This window comes from Rutilus rutilus (assembly GCF_951802725.1).
Source record: "Rutilus rutilus genome assembly, chromosome: 20".
NCBI classification, from domain to species: Eukaryota; Metazoa; Chordata; class Actinopteri; order Cypriniformes; family Leuciscidae; genus Rutilus; species Rutilus rutilus.
The window spans coordinates 25,180,126-25,200,282 of NC_140225.1; the positions used below are offsets into that span (position 1 = coordinate 25,180,126).

The 20,157-nt window shown below is 38.8% G+C and overlaps 1 protein-coding gene across 5 annotated transcripts in view; it reads left to right on the forward strand.

Moving 5' to 3' along the window:
* thada (THADA armadillo repeat containing) overlaps positions 1 to 20,157 on the forward strand; it is a 115,893-nt gene that overhangs the window by 32,194 nt on the left and 63,542 nt on the right. For all 5 annotated transcript variants that reach the window (XM_084392003.1, XM_084392004.1, XM_084392005.1 and 2 more), the window contains 4 exons: positions 1,895 to 2,017; positions 2,122 to 2,244; positions 5,659 to 5,750; positions 15,673 to 15,762. In XM_084392003.1, coding sequence (XP_084248129.1) covers positions 1,895 to 2,017; positions 2,122 to 2,244; positions 5,659 to 5,750; positions 15,673 to 15,762 — 428 coding nt within the window. The remainder of the gene's footprint in view (positions 1 to 1,894; positions 2,018 to 2,121; positions 2,245 to 5,658; positions 5,751 to 15,672; positions 15,763 to 20,157) is intronic.

The window sequence follows — 20,157 nt, forward strand, 5'->3', positions numbered from 1 at the left end:
ATTAGGTGCACCTATTCAACTGCTCGTTAACACAATCAACCAATTACATAGCAGCAACTTGTTGCATTTAGCCATGTAGACATGGTCAAGACGATCTGCTGAAGTTAAGACTGAGCATCAGAATAAGAAAGTAAGGTGATTTAAGTGACTTTGAACGTGCCATGGTTGTTGGTGCCAGACAGGCTGTCAGAGTATCAAACTGCTGATCTACTGGGATTTTCACGCACAGTTCACAGAGAATGATTAGAAAAAGAGGAACTATCCAATGAGCATCAGTTCTGTGGGCAAAAATTTCTTGTTGATGCCAGAGGTCAGAGTAGAATTTCCAGACTGGTTCGAGCTGATAGAAAGGCAAAAGTAACTCAAATAACCACTCGTTTTAACCGAGGTCTGCAGAAGAGCATCTCTGAGCTCACAACACGTCAAACCTTGAAGCAAATGGACAACAACAGCAGAAGAACACCCCGGGTGCCACTCCTGTGAGCTAAGAACAGGAAATTGAGGCTACACCAAGGGCTCACCAAAATTGGACGATAGAAGATTGGAAAAACGTTGCCTGGTCTCATGAGTCTCGATTCCTGCTGCAACATTCAGATGTTAGGATCAGAATTTGGCTTAAACGACATGAAAGCATGGATCCATCCTGCCTTGTATCAACGGTTCAGGCTGTGCTGGTGGTGTAATGATGTGGAGAATATTTTCTTGGCACACTTTGGTAAGCATGGTTTGAAATGCCACAGCTTACCTGCGTATTGTTGCTGACCATGTCCATCCCTTTATGACCACAGTGTCCCCATCCTCTGATGGTTACTTCCAGCAGGATAACGAAGGAGGTCGAAGGAGGTCTCGCCCAGGGTGTAATTCAATGTAGAACCGCCACTGGCAGCAACTGCGTGATATGATTTGCAATAGGGACAAAAATCTCTGAGGAATGTTTCCAGAACCTTGTTGAATCTATGCCACAAAGAATTTAGGCAGTTTTGAAAGCGGCCAACATGGTACTAGCAAGGTGTACCTAATAAAGTGGTGAGTGCTGACGTAAAAGTTGCATGCATTCTGATAACCAGACTGGTTATACTGAGGTTGCATTGCAAAACATCAGACCTGTATCTGATTAAGAACCACATATGGAAGTGGCCCAAATTGGATTCGAAAAGATCAGATTCCATATGGTTCACACTTGTTATGAACAAAACGGATCTGAGTCTTGTATGAGAAAAATATTTGATTTGGGCCACTATTGTCTGCAGTCTGAGCATAGCCTAACATTTACCACTAATGTGTGTAAAGTTTTGATGTATAGCACCCTCAAAACATTTGTTCTTTTACAAATATGCAATAATTTGACAATCTCTGAAGATTTCACAGTTTCATTAGTTTTATCTGAACATCTGTGAATCGGTAATTGATTCCTTACAGTTTTTATGATGGAGATCTTCCCCAGTGGACAGTCCTCTGAAAGGTCAAAATAGCTGAATACTGAAGTCAAGGAAAAATGGGTTTTGGATCTGAAACGCAAGACAATGAGAGGGTTTTAGGGAAGAATAAGACAGAGAGAGGATGGATAAACTCAACACCTTGGTATGAGCACACATTCCTGCGGTATGTCCCGGAAAAGGTGGTCTTCACACCCTTTGGCACAGGGACAAAAGAACTCCAGAGACTGTATTCGGTTACATACCGTGAGTCATTTTTCCACTGTCATGCTGTCATTCACTGTCCCAGTCTCATAGGAATGTGCTGTCTTAAATACAGCTGAAAGGATAGTTTATCCAAAAATGAAAATTCTGGCATTATTTACTGGCCCTCATGTCATTCCAAACCATGTCAAAGGTCTGGGAACTTACCTGTTAATCTTCATTGTAAGCGATAAGTGTAATACATCTCTGTGTAGGCCCTGCTGTCTTCTGAGCCTAAATCATCCAGCTGTGGACTCCTGAAGATGACCATGAGATCTCTGACGGCATTAGCAATGCCGCCTAATGATGGAGCTACTGAAAGCAGCACTGTGCCACAGGTGGACACACACACACAAACTAGCTTTACTCTGAGAAAAATATGAATAGGATCAGACATGTTTAATGGGTCTTTTTTTAATTGATTGTTTTTACGCACATACAGGTCCATGCTCTGAACATCCTGAGGGCTTTGTATCGAGATACGCGTCTGGGGGAGAACATTGTGCCGTTTGTGTCAGAGGGCATGCAAGCTGCTATCCTAGGTTTCACTTCTCCTGTGTGGGCCGTAAGTGTATACTAATAATAATCCCTTTTCTGATTTCCTGTCTATGTCACTTCCTTCACCAACAAAAAAGAACTTCCATGTTTTTTTTGGACATTTTTGGTTAAAGGGGTCATGAACTGCATTATTTTATTATTTTATAATGTTTCCTGGGGTGCACTTATATTGTTAATATGATATTTAACATAAAAAATGGTCATAATTTAGAAATAAAAGGCATTTTCTGATATTAGCCTCTGATTTGAATGCTCTGTTTGAAGGGGCGTTTCTGCTGTGAAACTTCAGTGTAAACGCCCACTGCTGTGATTGGCTAACATCTTTGCATATGCAATAGCTAGTATTACATGTGGGATTCTCTCAAAAACTTTTAGCATGTTTTTACTATTACAGTTCTCAAGGTTTACTAATCGTGAAAAGTGTTGATTATAGCATTATATTTAGATCTATAGCATCATATTTAGATTGTGGCACGAAAGGTTGCAGTGGATGAGCATTGTATTAATGCAACTCGATTTCTGCACACTAACGAATGCTTTCATCAAAATGAACAGTGAAAACACAAAATAAATAAGAGATTTATAGATTCTAACTGGAGTTTTGGCGAGAGCCCAGAACACTGGCGCTTTTTGATTGACAGTTCCAGCGATTGTAAAGGGTGCGTTCTTTGATCGCTTTCTATATATAATTTAATCAAAGTTTAAATAACAGATTATTTTCGACCTACTAAGGGAAACAATGTGAAGTTACTGACAATAAACGATTTTGAGACACAAACATCTGACTGTAGGCCTACATGAATCATTACATACCAGAAATCACTGGTCACTGGTGATTTCGGTTAGACATGTACACATAATCTGTACATATCAAACGATCTGTAATAAAGCAATAGTGACACAGTTAAAACTTTTTTACTTACATAAATGTGTTGCACCGTTCCTGTTGGATCTAATGTAGTAGGCACAGCATCGTTTAAACATTTCAGGCTCTCTGCAAATCTAATGCAGCTACTGTGTTTTTCCACAACCTGGGACTGCACAACATTTTGCAGTCTTCAAAGGCATGTTTATTGCTTAGTTGCTCGATCCAGTGTCAGCGTCATGTCTGTTATTTACCTACTACTACTTGTCCTGCTTTAATCAGTGGGCGGGGATACTGAACTTTAGGGTTTGTGATGTCACCAACCTGGTAAGAAGCTCATTGTTGTTTCTACCAGCCGTTTTTTGTAGTCCTTAAAAAGCAATTTCTGTAAAAGAAAATATCTCTCTTTGCATTGAACTTTGAGCGTCGTAACTTTGCAGATGTTGTTTATGCTCAAACAGCAACATTACACACTAACTAAAGTTAAAAAAGTTAAATCATAATCAAGGACCCCTTTAATACAATGCTACTTTTTGAAGTGTCATGTAAATAACATGGTATATTATGCATATGGTAATATTTCAATACCACAACATTCTAACCTTATCTGTTTTTACGATGATAACTAGGCAAAATGTAGCATACTCCCTCTGAAGCAGTTGGATCGTAAAAAAAAAAAATTGTTTGCAGTTGCTATTTGGTTTGATATTTTTTATCTAATATAATGACATTTGTTTAACTTTAACCATCCAGATGTACATACAGTACATACGCATGCATTGCACGCACTTAATATATTTCACTTTTTTTATGAGAAAGGGGGCTTAAGATATATTCTTTATAAAGAGAATATTGTGTATGTAGTTATACACTAGGTATATAGAGTCGCTTATCTCCTTTGCCTTCCTCACACTCATTTGTTCACTGTTTCTCACGTACACCACCCTGTCAGGCCATAGAAGTTGCTGAGACACTGACAGGTTAATAATTAAAGTGAAAGAGAACACAAGGGACAGGGGCAGTACGTGCAGTCACACACACACACACACACACACACACACAGCTGTGCGGTGGTCCTGGCCGGTTGCCCTGGATTGCTTGCTTTGATCACCTCCACATGGGCGACTCGGCTCCTACAGGTCATGGTGGCGACAACTCTAGGTCACATTCCTGTGCTCTCCTCCCTCATACCTGTCTATCTGCCTTTACGTCTACATCTCTCCTCACTTCATTTTCTTATCAGTTCATTCCTTTTGAGTCCTTTTTTCTCCTCCCATTTATTCCATATACTCTCTCAGGATGTCAAAAGATCTGCTTCTGTTGCCGTTTTCTCTCTTAATGGCAGAGCTCAAGCCAGCAGGCTTTACTGTCGAGAGTACAGTAAGCCTAATCCTTCCCACAATGCAGCAGTCAGACACAGAGAACACACAGTTTTCTTGTAGTCTGTGAGCAATGTTTCTTAAGCTGACATAAAAATGTGATCAAAGTTATGAGCTGGTAACACTGAGGTTTGAAGTTTGGTGTGTACAGCATTACTTTGGCCACATAAGATTGTGATTTGAAGGCCTTTTAGCGTTCTTAGAAATCAAGATGTCACCAGACCCTGCAAGTCTGGCTTCTTATGTTAAGTTATAACTCCTATTACTGCGTGCCGTTGGCTTTGTTTTTCTTGTACACCCTTGAGCTGCAAGACCAATGTTTGCACTGTAATCGTCTCGAGGGCCATCATCATGTGTTCTGACTCACTACTTTCTCATGTCAAATACATGTCATGTATTAATCCCCCCTGAGGTCCATTTAAATGGATAGTTCACTCAAAAATGAAAATTCTGTCATCATTTGCTCACCCTCATGTTGTTCCAAAACTGTGTGCATTTCTCTCTTCTGCGGAATACAGAAGAAAATTGAAGAACTTTGGAAGCCAAACAACATTGAAGCTCATTGACTTCCATTGTATGAACACACAAATCACTGAGCCATTTTTCAGAATAATTTTAATTTATGTGCCAAAAAATAATAATTTCTTAACAGATTTTGAACAACATAAGGGTGTGTAAATGACATCAGAATTTCATATTTTTGGGTGAACTAACCATTTTCTTCAAAAGTGTTTTTGCATCAAAAACTGTCTAAATGTATTTTTTCCACTTTTTCCATTACTTTTTTTTTTTTTTATCAAACAATTTCCTGAACAATGATAAATGTGACCGCACCTTAAAAACTATGCGTCACTTTAAATTATGAGAGTTTTCATTTTTGGTATTGGTTTAAGCCTCTTATTGAAGAAACAACTTCACAAGTAAAATAGGAAACATTAAGAAATTAAGTCTGTGCAGTATCAACCAATATTTTTGCTTTAAATAAAGGCCACCATTTAAAGATGATCAAAGACATTAGACTATATAATTGTGACAGACTGATAAATCATTGCATAGACCTTAGGACCTTAGACATTTTTAAGATTTCAAGCACCAATTTGTCAAAGGTCAAATGATAAATCTACATGTAAGGAAGGTTTGCTCTGACATCAGTTTCTCCATCCTGTCCTCTTTCTAGGTGAGGAACTCCTCGACTCTCCTGTTCAGCACTCTGATTACACGGATATTCGGGGTGAAGAAGGGAAAAGATGAGCACTCCAAAAAGAACAGGTGGGACCTCAGTTGTTTTATGTACCATTCACAATTACACACACACAAAAAAATCAGAAGTTGAGAAAATTCTGAAACTTTTTAGCAACCAGTTCAGGTCTTTTTTAAGTTTACACAACTTATGGAAAATTTGGTCTGTGTTTCAGTAAATATAATAAAATAATTTCCATGATTCATAATTTATGCTTGTGGATCAAAGTTCAGTAAGTTATCATTTTGAATTTAAAATGATTATTATTCAAAATGAGGAGTAATATTGTACATTATTAATGTGAAACATTCTTATTTTTGACAGAACTTTCCACTGAACAATTAAAGTTTGCTCAACTTATGTATCAGTTAGTTGCACAAACTCCGATTGTCATAGTTCCCTCTCTGCACCAAAACATTTGTGTAGGACTTAATATAGGGAACACTAATCATCCTAATGGTGATGAAACAAAACACACATGTATTAATTTGAATTAAAAATAATACATTTTGAACAATACAAATTTGCATGTGCTCATAATGGACTTAGGAGCACATGCAAATTTGTATTATTCAAAATGTATTATTTTGAACCATACTTTGACCAAAAACATAAATTATTCAAGTTCAAGGGATTATGGTTGATCAATGATCAAACTGAACATGCTCAGCAGCCTGTTAGTTTGACCCTCTTTACCAAACTTGACATCGCCAAAGTCAGTTGTCGATTGTCAAGTTCTTGCTGTTTTAAGTTGCTCATACTGAACTTAATTTAATATGTTTTTGTATTCGCAACTTTTTCCACATGAAATAGTTCAGTCAACCTTCAAAATAGAGTTTGTCTGACAAAATATAAGATAACATTTTTTACAGTGTACCTGACCTGTCATCCGTGACTTAATACCTTCACTGTCCCTACAAAAAAGCTTGTACTTATTTTCAAACGAGAAACAATGTAAAGTCAGGACTTCATTTTATCCTTTCAAAGTGGCTGTAACATTGCAGAAAGGAGCCAGGTTGTTTTAGAGGAAAGGTTGAAAAGAGAGATTTGAGACATCAACTGAAAAGAAAAGGCGTTTCAGATGAAAAAGCCGGTTATTACATTATAATCAAATATTTTTTAAGACTTTTGATGCAAGGCGTCCATTGGGATACATTGTTTCGATTTAAGGCTTGTCACAGCGTTCACTTGGCGTGAATAGATCTTGTTGATGAGCAACAGTTCTGAGTGACCCTGCTCTGTCAGGGGTTGTTCACTAGGGGTCACTGAAGCTCTATGCTTTTTCACCTTCAAATCTTTCATTCCACCCATTAATCTTTTCCGTATGTTGGCCTATGGTGCATGGACATCTTCCAGGCCCTTAAATGTTCTGGATGTTCCTCCTAACTCCCTTTTGGCCTTTGTTTGTTTGTGTTCTATCCTCATCCCATGTTTGTCCACCCTTGCAAAGACTTACTCTTTTGCTCACAGTTTCAAATCTTCCCTTTTGCTGATAACCTCAAACTCTGGAAAGGCATTTTAGTTGACGCACAGGGGTTAACACACTTCAGCGCGTGTTTATCTTTTCATTGGTAGAGGGAATGCTAACAACATCTTGCCTCAACACGCACAAACGTTGACACACTTCTGGCACTCATTCACACCCTCTAGATTTCTGCCAGGTTGACCGTGACCTCTGACCCCTGGCCACCACAGAACGGGGCGGGTGGGCCGTGATGGGACCTCCTGCTGCAGAGACTGCTCTGCGTCAGCTCCCTAATCTCATCCAAACCAGTGGAGCGTGAGCTGTTGCAAGAATGTCCTGATGCATTCTGGGGTTGAACGCAGAGAGGTCACGTATGGAGTGAGGAATGACTAAACAGGAGTGGCACTGACCTCGTTGAAGAACAATAATGGCTCACTCATGAGATCATGGTTTGTTATGATTAATCGGCGTGCTGATTGGACTTAATTGGAAAATAGAGCAGGCCATAATGACACAACCCGGTGCGTTGGAATACCTCACACTTCAAAGAGCCCATGTGGTCCCAGGTCAGCTGACCGTGGCATTTCACTCCAAGATTACCAGCGGATTTTCTAAAGAGACGCTGAATCTTAAGAGGTCACTGAAACTCAGCAGAGCTTTGTCACAATCGTACTGAAATAACGCTGATTCTTCGATCTGGCTCCTGCTCTCTGAACACCCATAGTCAGGATTGTTTACTTTCAGGATAACAGCTCAATGTGTTTGTCTTTAGATTTATGTGTTTATGGCAGACATCTTGATCCTGCGGGTCACTCAACTGTTGCTTAATGTTATTTTGTTTATTGCCTCTTCCTGTGTGCGAGTGTTTTTTGTGAGTCTAGGGATTTGTGTGCTGACATACACTTATTAAACATTTTGACAGGCTGTTCTCTGTTATGACTTTTCGGGGACTTTTTGATTTACAATCTGTGTGTGTGTACTTTATAGGCTGTGTTCACAATAGCATACTATCATACTAATGATATTTCTGCAGTGTAGAACATGTATACTGGGCACAGTATGCAAATTATCTTTGCGTGTTACCCCAGAAAACTGCCTGCATTTGTCAAAATGCAAGGTGTGTTCCATCTCGTATACTTCTTTTCCATTTTGAAGTATTAGTAGTGCATTTAAAATGTTACTTCTTTAAAGAAAAATGGCCAATACTTAAAAAAATACTTGTTCTATTTAAAAGGAAATACTTTTCTAAATGTCATATACTAGATGGCAGAGAGCATTGTTATGTGTAAGTGCACAGTGTAAACTACTTACACTACCATTCAAAAGTAAAAAAAACACATATATGACAGACACCAAACATTTGAACAGTAGTGTGATTTGGAACACAACTACTTTTTACATCAGAATACAATGTGTGCAACACTGCATCTCATAGTGCAATGCCTTCGACTTGACTTTTCATGTAATATCAGACGTACATTTTTAACATCTGCATTGACTCACCTTTGGCATTTTGATCAAATAATAACCGAACGGAAACATGCATAATGTTTATACCTAACATATTAAGCAACACATCATAATGAGGTCATGCTATATTGTTTTCACTGCTGTTTGAGATGTTTAGCATTGCATAAACTTTTCAGGTTCATTTCTTAAAAATTAGTAGGCTGCACAGTAAGTAAAAACTGAAAATAGACATAGGGAGGTAAAAAATTACTGTGACCTTTTAAACTTAATCATGTACAAATAAACTCATACATGAAATCAGACTCCTAAATGCTCAAATCATAAATCTCAAATAGTTGTACAGTTTTTAATTCATCAAATCAGAATTTTAGTAGAATGCATTAATATAAGTTGTGTTTGCGTATTTTTCTTGGATTCATGTGCTGTTTAAACATATGTTTTATATTATCTTTTATGTTTCGCCTAACTTAAAAAAAAACTTTAATTGTTCCACTTCTTATCATTATAACAATGATTTTGGTCAAAACAAAGCACACAGAGTAATGTTTCCGTTGGTCTATTTGGACTAGATCAAAGGAGTCAATTCACAGTTTTAAAATTGAATGATACACATCTTAGTTAAACATTGAAATGAAACAAAATGAAAGTCTTCAAACCATTATTTAAAAAAAAAAACTATTTTGAAAAGTAATGACTTCATTTATGTGCAAGCTTGTAAACTAGACCAACTAGCCTCTGATATCATCACCATCTCGCCTACGTAATTTTGTTTCGACTCTTTAAACATTTACGTGTTTTAGTAACTTGTTTCAGTACTTTCACAAAACCAAAAAAAAAACCCATCAGATTATGATCAGAGATGTTTGCTTGTTCTCAGTCAGTCAGCTAGTACACAATAGGAAAAAAAAAGGTTTGTTTCCTGTTTTCATGATGTTCTGAACGTACATTACATTACATACAGTAAACAAATAAGCTTTTAAGAAATACTGTATTGTATGACCCTATGCAACACACTCAAGTGCATTACACATAATCTGCTAACTTATCAGTTTACATACATTTGTGAATTTAAGTAATGACGAACGAAAAGCGGTTAAAGATGGTTTAAGCTTGACAGGCTGCATTTATAGACATCTTGGAAGTGTTTTGTCAGGAAGATACTAATCCATACTGAAAAAAAATGCAGGGTTGTGTTGAGCTTAACTGTAACCACATTTGCCCACATCAGAGCTCATTAGTGTGTGTGTCGCTAGCATGCAGCATGTGGACTTGTGACCGACGTAGATGACCCACCTTGTTACCATGACAGCGCCCTGGCCTAAGTTCAGACCAGACTATGTGCATTAGTGGTTGAAACAGGATGTGGTGTGTTTGTGTGTGTGGATTTGACATAGCCGAAGTCACAACTGTGTTTGAAAAATTGGCTCTTGAGCTAAAGTTAGCCCTGTATGGGACTGTTTCAGTTACATGAATAAGAAGTAAAAAAAAAAAAAAAAAAAATTTTGGAAGGCCTATCCTAAACACTGAGGCTTAGCTAAATAAAGATACGTTTATGTGTGTCATACACGCATACACTTTCGCTGTCTGTCTTGCCCTCTCTTAACACATATGCATTTGTCTCGAGTGAGATTCCTAGCCACTGCGCTTTCTAAGGAATAAACAAACAGGGACTGTGAGCCGTGTGTCCCTGTAGTGCTCCATCAGAGGCAGAGCTAATGAGAGCTTTATAGAGCTGTAAAGAGCTCAGACTTTAGGAAGTGGTTTGCAAACCAGAGCTTTAAAGGTTGCAGTCTCTCTCTCCTCTCCATGTCACTAAGGCTCTTTTCCAAAATCTAGATTGCTGCCTACGTAGGCAGCACACTCCTGACACCAAGGGTGTTCCAAAAGGAAATACCCAACTTTGGCAGAATTGGCAGAAAATTTATCCCGTAATGCACTATGAAGATGTCATGATTTTCTTCTACACACCCCATAACATGCATATGTAAATGGAGGCGTGTTCTTAACCTCTCTTGTCTGTCTGTCAATCACAAGACTCAGAGTGATATAAATGTTGAGTTAGACCGTTCAACATTGTTTTGTCCTTTATATGTGGACAAACTACATATCCAAAAAATGCATACAGCTCCAAAAGATCAAACTATTAGAAATGCATGGCTGAAGTGTATTTTTAATTATGTGCCTGAGCGGTTTAACAAGAACATTTTCATTTGTTCGTCTCATATGGGTTTTCTAAATCTCTCGTTTTGAAGGTATTTTGTTGTCAGAGGCAATCGTTGTGTTTGCATTGGTTAATTTTAATCAGACTCAAACATGTATACGGCTCTATTACTGCATTAAAACATCACATGCTGTGGGTTTTTACTTGCATTTCTGAAAGAGGTAAAGGCCCTTGAGTAGGGGTGCTCCGATTGATCGGCTACCGATCGTTATTGGCCGATAATCGCTTTAAAAAGTTTGATCGGTGGTCTCTATAAAGGCCGATCTCATAAACCGATCTCATGCTGATGACGCATAAAGATGGTCACCTTCCGTGAGAGCTATGACATGACATGCAGCGCCGTCTCAGTCTCTGCCCGGTGCGGGTAAAAATAATTATAATGCTGAAGGTGAGGTACAATTCATATTTCTTTATTAAAGGATAATTCCTGTATTTAGCACTTTGAGTCTCTTTTCTGGTTTGTTTTGGATGAACTAGAGTGGTGGACACAGAAATTTTGACGATGGGTCCTGTCTTGACTTTTTGACTCGTTTAGAATCGCCTTTGACCGCTTCAGAGTGGCTGGCTACGGGCATTCACGAACATGTCCTTAAAACAACCCTTAACGTTTGTTTTCAAAACTGTGCAACTCACCGAGTGGTTAGTGATGTTCGTTGATGTTCCAAAACTAATAGCGTAGCGAAATACAGTTTCTGTCGTGTTTTTTTTGGCATTTTGTAAAATCCCATTGATTTCTGTTGGAGGACTCATTGCTCGTTGATATTACTGCGCTACCGGAAACGGAAAAGGGGGCTGTTTACATTTGGTTGTAGTCTTTTCGCTCGGTTCTCCGTCTCTCAGAAGGCTAGCGTGAGCAGAGCAACTGTGCTCCCGGAGTAGCGAAATAAACAAACAAAAAATACTTAGATCTAAAATGGATTATGAAAGGTGGATTCAGGATTGTGGAAAGGAAGCCGATGACAACTCCTTTTTTGAGGGATTTTACCGCAGTTTCTGACCGCACAAATTCTTCCCATATTCGATGGCTCAGTGACCAGTGCAATCAATGCTAAGGCCTTGGGTTTGAAGTTGAACTCGACTGTGACTGTCCCGCGAGACCTTTTTTTTACTGTGTATACGCTAGACACCGAGTTCCGTACAGCGTCCTTGTACGGCAAAGTGGTTGTCGCCATCAAGTGGTCGGGAGTGTGCTAACGCTTGAGACTCAAATATCGAGCGGAAGTTTATATGCGGTTGTGAGGTATCTGAAAAAATAGTTCCACTATAGCAAATAACACGGATTGAAATCATACATTGTGCCGATATATTTGTTTTTAATCAGCAACGAACACCACTAACCACTCGGTGAGTTGCACAGTTTTGAAGACGAACGTTAAGGGTTGTTTTAAGGACATGTTTGTGCATGCCCGTAGCCAGCCACTCTGAAGCAGTCAAAGGCGATTCTAAACGAGTCAAAAAGTCGAGACAGGACCCATCGTCAAAGTTTCTGTGTCCACCACTCTAGTTCATCCAAAACAAACCAGAAAAGAGACTCAAAGTGCTAAATACCGGAATTATCCTTTAAATAACTTGCATGTCATTTGAAAACTTTCTGTGAGACGTAATTCACAAACAGCATGAGTGAATCACTGTGTGCTCTCTGTTTCCCTATTAAAATGCGCAAATGGCTTCCCATCAGCACATCGCTTCTGCACTATAAGCGAGCTGCATGTTGCACAGTTGACACAGGTATTGTCACTTATACAATCGAGGCAGTGTCGCATCGTCACCAAAGTTTATAATTTGCATTGCAATTTGCAAGTCTTGCCAGTGTTTAAATCACTCAGCTCTTGCGCGCTCTAGGAGTGCTTATGCACACACACATAAGGCCACCTCACACCTCACCTCACCTCTGCGAGCACCGAATTACCCTTAAATGATCAAGTCATGTACAAAATTACCGTCTTGACTAGTATACACCATAAACGGTCGGTTTTGTCTTAAGTGAATAGTTGAGAAAGTTGTGTAACGATTTCATTTTTTCAGGGAACACCATAAGTATTATCAGTGATCAGCTCCAAAAATCCTAACCGGAGCACCCTTGCCCTTGGAATTAAGTGTTTGTGTAAATGGGGATGGAGAATAATTTTTTTCATGTATTTGAACTTTTTTGATGCAAAAACTTTGCTAACCTCCAAAAAAGCTAACCTCCAGAAACATAATATAAAAATCTGAAAATACTTTTCATGGTCCCTTTTAAACATTTAGTTCAGTCTTTTTTTTTCTTTTTTTTTTACGCTTTGGTGGACACACGGCCTTAGGGTATGATTATTAATCTCTGTGGGCACTAAACAGCAAGGTTTTGAAACAGAGGCCTAAAGCCCAAAATTATACTTCTGCTGTCCACGCACTGTCAGCGTGACGTAATTTTTGTCATCTTGAGGGTCTGCGCAGTGCTTTAATTTTAGTCAGATCCTGTTCCGAAAAATGTTGGATTTTAGATTCTTGCGTTCCAGCATTGTTTTTTAACGATCCGGCTTAAGCAAGTGCATTACACTGTGACTCTGCGAAGCGAGCAAGCGTTTTCAGTTCATTCAGAAGTCTTCTTGCTCGTGCGTGAGGGTGAGGCTTAACTTCCATAGGAATTAATTGAAAACGTAGCGCCAGTGTGAACATAGCCAGACCTTCAGACTGACGACTCTATCGCAGCTTTCATTGGCCAAGGACCGCCCAAGAGGACGTTTGACTGAAATGTAACGCAACCAATCACAGTTCGTTTTGTTTCCGCATCATGTTTTGGGGCGTGAAAATATAAAGTCCCTACTATAACAGGCCGGTGTGCATATAATAAATTATTCATTCAAGAACGTTGTGCAAGTTTACTGCAACAATGGAGCCACAAACTTCACATACTTTTGAAAATCCAGACGGTTCACAGTTGTAAACACAACGGCTTTCTTCTTCCACGAGGGGGTTTGGCGTCACAGCGGTTTGTTTCCAGGCGGACCGTTAAAGAAAATGACACGCACGTCTCCCGGACATCCTGTAGGATTCAACCAATCAGATGACGACTTTGAAACGAAAATCCTGAAGTGTTTCCAGTTAAGTGTGCCATATGAATCAGACGTTCAGCCAGCGGTCAGTGAGCATGACGTCTGAGGCTGAGACTAGGGCCGTGCAGAAACTTGTGAATGATGCTCTTACAGTTGTCGTACTTAATTTGTATGGTTAATGTTGGTTATAGCACCTTTTAATTGCTGTTTTTGATCCAGCAATTATTTACAAATTAAGCACTGGATCTGCGGACCCTCCCGATGCCAAATTAATTGCAGCCCAATTTTTATGACCACATGGATGGTGTGCATACAACAGCACATGTGGAAGGTGAATGCGGAAGGTGAATGTTGAGACAGAAGAGTACACTAGGTACACTACTACAGTAGTCAAAGAAGAGTGTGTAAAGAGCGATATAATACCAACATAACCTTCATCATTTTTGTTTTAGTTCTTGTTCTAAACTTTGCATGCCAACAAATTGGAGAAGTTGCTAGAGGCAGGTTGATTTGTTGCTAAATGAGGTTTTGGTGTCATTGTGTGATGACCTCATTACATGATGTAAAACCGCATCATTACTTAGAATACACAATTGCTGCATCCAAAACTATATAGTATGCAAAAAACAGAAGGCAAAAGTACACGGATGACCTACTACTTCTGGTGAGATTATGAAGTGTGTATTCGATGGACACTTTACTATCCCATGAGGCCACAAAGAAGAGTGGTGAATGGTGGTGAAGCGATGTAGCTGACGCTGTAGGTTACGTGTGCATATTAGCATAAAATGTATGCATTTTAGCATTTGAGTTAGCAACTATTCAAGAGTTGATAAAAGTTGCCAAATAAATAATAAAAAATAGCTTAATTTGTTGCTAAGTGCTTTTTGAAAGAAAAAGTTGCTGGTGTAGTCTGAAAAGTTGCTAAATCTAGTAACAAAATTGCCAAGTTGGCATCACTGGATCCGCTACTTTTCTTCTTCTATCCTTCCAAGTGAATGTCTTGACACTACTCAGTGCTGCCCTCTGACATCTGGTAGAGTATAAAAAAGCAATTGTACTGCACATGTGTCGAACACATACATCCGCGCTCATCCACTGTTGTGTATACTGTAAAGCTGTGCGGTCGCGACTGTGTGTGCAAGACGGAGTGGAACGTGGAAATCGAAGAATACCCGGGCCTAAAGCTGCAATCACATTAGAGAAATTTAAGGCAAAAAGGTCCAATGTCTATTGTCAATAGCGTGACCATGTATGAAGCACAGCTCACACAGAAGTCACTTTCAAATCCACGGAACCAGCTTGAATCCATTGCAAAATCTGTGTGGGGAAATCTTCACATGTGGAAAAGACTGGATTTCGTCATTTTGGATTTTCGTAAATTTGACCAAGGACTTAGAGTTGATTGCTCACACGTCTCAATTGAGAGCTAAACTCCTCGCATTTATGCAAGCTATGGACACAAGATCTAACAGCTCAAAGTTTGTTTCAAATTAAATGTTTATGAGATATTCAAAGACTTGTTTAAAATGTGTATTTGTTGAATGCTGACAGTATGTGAAAAAAGTGTCATGGCATTTGCCTTTTAATTATTCGAAAGAACTGTTATACACAGTAAACTAATGAAGACTGAGAAATGGGGCTCCTGTGCATGTGCACTGTCAAATTGAAAGTCTCACTTGCAATACATTAAATTGTCATTTCTCATCTGATTGTGTAATACTACACATACTGTCACTTTAATCTCTCTCTTCTCTTAACAGGATGACCGGCCGAGAGTTTTTCACTCGTTTTCCTGCCCTCTATCCTTTCCTTCTTAGTCAGCTACAGGAAGCTGCAGCCTCTGTGAACAGGTGAGAATGTCCCAACAAAAGACCCTGCAATGTGTGTGCGATTTGTGTCGGATGTTGTTAAAGAGTTGAATGATCCCAGCGTTCACTAAATGGGTGCAGTTCTTCTCACCCTTCTTTAATTTCTCTGAGGCCCTTATTTAAGAACGTTTAAGTGCCTCATCAAGTCTCTTTAGACCTATTAAGCATTCTTGACCACACTGATGGACAGATTCCTAGCTGAGATGCCTCAGATAAGTAAACCGCATGTGGGAGTATCAGCCATGTTGGATCCAGGCTGCACTCTACACTGTGAGAACATGTTAGTCTCTTATCTCCCTCATTTAATTTCTCCACAGACTGATGAGCTACTCTTCCAAATAGCACTCACATTGTGCAAGAGGCCCTTGAGCCAATATTATCTTAATATGTATCAAATTATTTTAATGCATTTTCAGTCTGGCGTTCTCTCCTTTTAGCTAAGAGTGGTCTGACTCTTTCCCACGGCCTAGTCTTCGCATCCCGCTTGCCAAGCCAGTCGGACTCCGCAACGCTCGTATTTTATACCGCCAATAAATCATTTCTCATATAAATAAAGGTAGAGAGAAGTGCGAAAGAGGTTTAAAAATCATCAGCATCCTTGCGCCACCCACCTTTACCAAATACGAAGGGAGCATCATGGGATATCTAGGGGGGAGTATGTCATTTAATGTGATTGAGAAGTTTTTCCTATTGAAGTTCAATCCAGAACGTTTCTTTTATCTGGAAAGCAGGCTGTGGGATTTCTGGAATACGGGTCATCGACCTCCTTGCAATTTGTAATCTGGTTTGCGATATAAAGATTTCATGAGCACGGACGAAATCGTGATGAATGATTTGTCTCAGCTTGAGAGGTTTATAACAATTTTAAACGTTTAACATGGGAAATGAGTGTCGAGAGGGTTGGATTGGACATGCACCAGGTATGAAATGAGATGAAAAGACTGGGGCAAATGAAGCCAAGACTGAACTCCAACTAACTCTCTTTGCTAATTTCACATTTTCTTCCAGTCTTATCACCTCTTCACCCTGGCTGCACTTTTTCGCTCATTTTAGCGTCTTTTTCCATTCCTCTGATTTATTGTATTTCATTGGTTCTTTCTCGCACTCCCCTTTCAGCTTTTTTCATGAATGTGGATGAAGTTTAACACTTCAATCTCTCTGGGCTTAGGGATGATCTCAAGTTCTTGACTCTCCCACATTGTGTTTGACTGAAATCAGACTCTAAATGCATTACCCAGGCCCTGATTAGCAAAATAGCATTTCCTGCACTCTGGCCCAGGGTCTACGGGCTCCTGGGACCCCTTGGTGGTGAGTTTGGCCATGTTTGATGTAATAATGACAAGCATATCCACAGCTGGCAGCTGTGCCGTGGAAAGCTCACGGCCTATAGAGAACAGAACAGATTTTGGCCCTTTCAGAGTAATAGAAAGATATGAGTAATTTATATGTGCGTGTTTTTCTGTCTGTTTTTTCGTGTTTACTCTGGCAAAAGTCTTGAGTTTCCACTGGGCTGACAGAAAAGCACATTTCACGTGTAGAAATGTAGTAAAAGAGAAAGGAAATGGAGGTTTTGTAATAGTGGCCATGTATACATGTGTTCATCTTGTCATGTTTAACTGTGTGTTTGTAGCTGAATGTGTGTGGTGGCTGGTCACCCCTCAGCTGATTTTACCTCTATCATAGCCCTGTCGACATTAGTAAGTTCAGTTAGTCAAGTCAAGTTCAGTTATAACATACAGGTAAGTTATTTAGGTTAGTTGAGTTAGTTATTATGTTGCGAAAGTTATGTTAGTCAAGTCAAGTCACTTTTTTTATTTTTATTTAGTGCTATTTACAATACAGATAGTTTCAAAGCAGCTTTACAGAGATAACAGGAAAATAATGCAAAAAAGTTTGTTTCCAGAAGAAAATAGCGTCACAATCCAGCTTAAGTAAGTTCAGTGATGTTTCATTTTTGTTTTTAAAAGTTATTAATTTAGTTCATTTATATATAGCCGCTCTTGAGTAAACCGTGGTGTCATCGTCCAACTCGGTTCAGTTCTTGTATAATAGTGTCAATGCAGGCAGATCAATATTATTGTTGAATATTAAATTAATGTTAAATTTAATGCCCCCAGCTAATCAAGCCAAGCCAATGGCAACAAAGGTGGAAAAAGGTAAAGTTAGTATCAAATGTCCCATGATCTTTTGACATATAAGAGGTAAGGGTTTAACGATACATCATTATATCAAGATATCGCAATATAAAAAGGCAACGATATGTATAGTTGATGTAAATTATATGATTCGCAATATAGAGTTAGTTTTATCCATATGAAACCAGTCTTATACAGTCAAATAAACAGTTCATGGACTCCTGTTTAACTCCATCCAAGACAACAAATAAATAATGGGAACAATAACACAGGCAATTTTTATATATGGCATTTTTTTCTGATGTGTAATTGAAGAATGACAGTGTGACAAACAATGGTACATTCAATCATAATTCTGTTTATACAAAAACACGTAATTCATTATTAAAAATAATAAAAACACACAATTATAACTGTGGTAATTACTTGAAGTACTTAAACTTTATTTGCCACAACTAAGACTTATAAAGCATATGTACTACGCTAGGGCTGTAGTCAAGACCACCTTTGTCGAGTCTAAGACAAGTCCAAGACCAGGACTAGTCGAGTCCAAGTCAAGATCAAGTCCAAAGAGGTTCGAGTCAAGACCGATCCAGGACAGGAAAAAAATTGTCTTATGCATGACATTATCAAGACAATCATTTTGGGTTATTATTTGTTGATCTAAAAGCAAAAACAGTGTCACAACACCCAGGATTTTTAAGTATAGACATTCCCCTTGATATCATATAATTTTATCCCTATGGTTGGTTTATGCCTTCCCTGAAAAAAATATTGTATTGTATTATATTGTTATTTGGACGTGGGTTAATAGGAAAGACATGTATTTTCAGAAAACATTAAAGTTTGGTTAAACAACATTGAACAAAGTGTAATTTAACATATGTTCTTTTTATTTGAGAACAAACTGCTGAATTTTTAAATAAATTCATCAGAAAGTTGTTTAAGAAATTCATAAGAACCATTTTGCACAGTATACTTAACAGTACAAGCATTTGTGCGAAGATAATCTAGTGTGTGATGGTTATTAGTAGTGATGGGTCGTTCGCGAATGAGCCGGATCTAAGAGCCGGCTCTTGTAGGTGAATGTCGGGAGCTGGCTCGCATATCTGAAGAGCCGACTCTATTTTTTAAAATATAGCCTATAGAAATTAAATCATAGCCTATAGAAATAATTACTGATTTTGATTTTATTTAAAATAATTCACTAATTCAAAGAACAACAAAAAAATAATTATATAGGCCGAAAGGCGCACACACATTCGTTTCGACTCTGATCAGCCTCACATTCTGTTCCTGTCAATCATACATGCAATGTCAACCAATTAAACTGCATGAGGGAGGGCCGAGCCAACTCTCACACACACACACTAGAGATGCGGATACACCGCTGATCGGGCGGATGACGTGACGAAAAATGATTTTTTAATTAAATTCGGGCGGGTGGCGATTGAACCAATCAAATGAAAAAAGTTTCATCAAGCGGCGGCGTATGTGTGCTTACTGGGAACATAATAAAGACACCTGGACTGGGTCGAGACCAAAAGCCATATTTGGAGACAAGTCTGAGCCCGAATACCAGCGAGTCCGAGACAAGTCCGAGACCATAGAAAAACGGTCTCGAGTCCAAGACCGGACTCGAGTAGGCCTACTACAGCCCTGTAAAACTCATAAATGTTTCATATTGTTGGCAAATGTTTCAAATATGTGACAAGATATTTTTCAACATTGGGAGGTTTTAAAACAACCCCACACATGAAATGGAGGTGACATTGAAAATAATTTTAATATACAAAACTGTTACCCAATCATAGCAGTGGGCGTTTACTTCCAAGTCTTGAATGTGACATTCCTATGAAAATGGAGTGTTCGAAAGAGGGTCAAAACAGGATAAAAAAAATGTCTTTCTGATTACTTCTATGAACGTTTTTGATGAAAAAATCTTTATAACATTATAAGTGGTCCTCAGAGAAAATTATATTTTAACAAAATGCAGTTAATGACCCCTTTAAGCAAATTATACTAGTTAAATAAGTTGGGAAAAGAAGTTATGAAGTCATATACAAGTCAGTCAGGTAGGTTCGTTCATTAAGTTATAGGCCTATGTTTGAAAGTGACGTGTTAAAGGAACACACCGACTTTTGGGGACTTCAGCTTTATTTAGACGAAGCACTGCTACTTCTGCAGAGTGATTTACTCCAACTCTGAGCGAACTCTCTGCTCCTCACCACGGGGCTTCTCA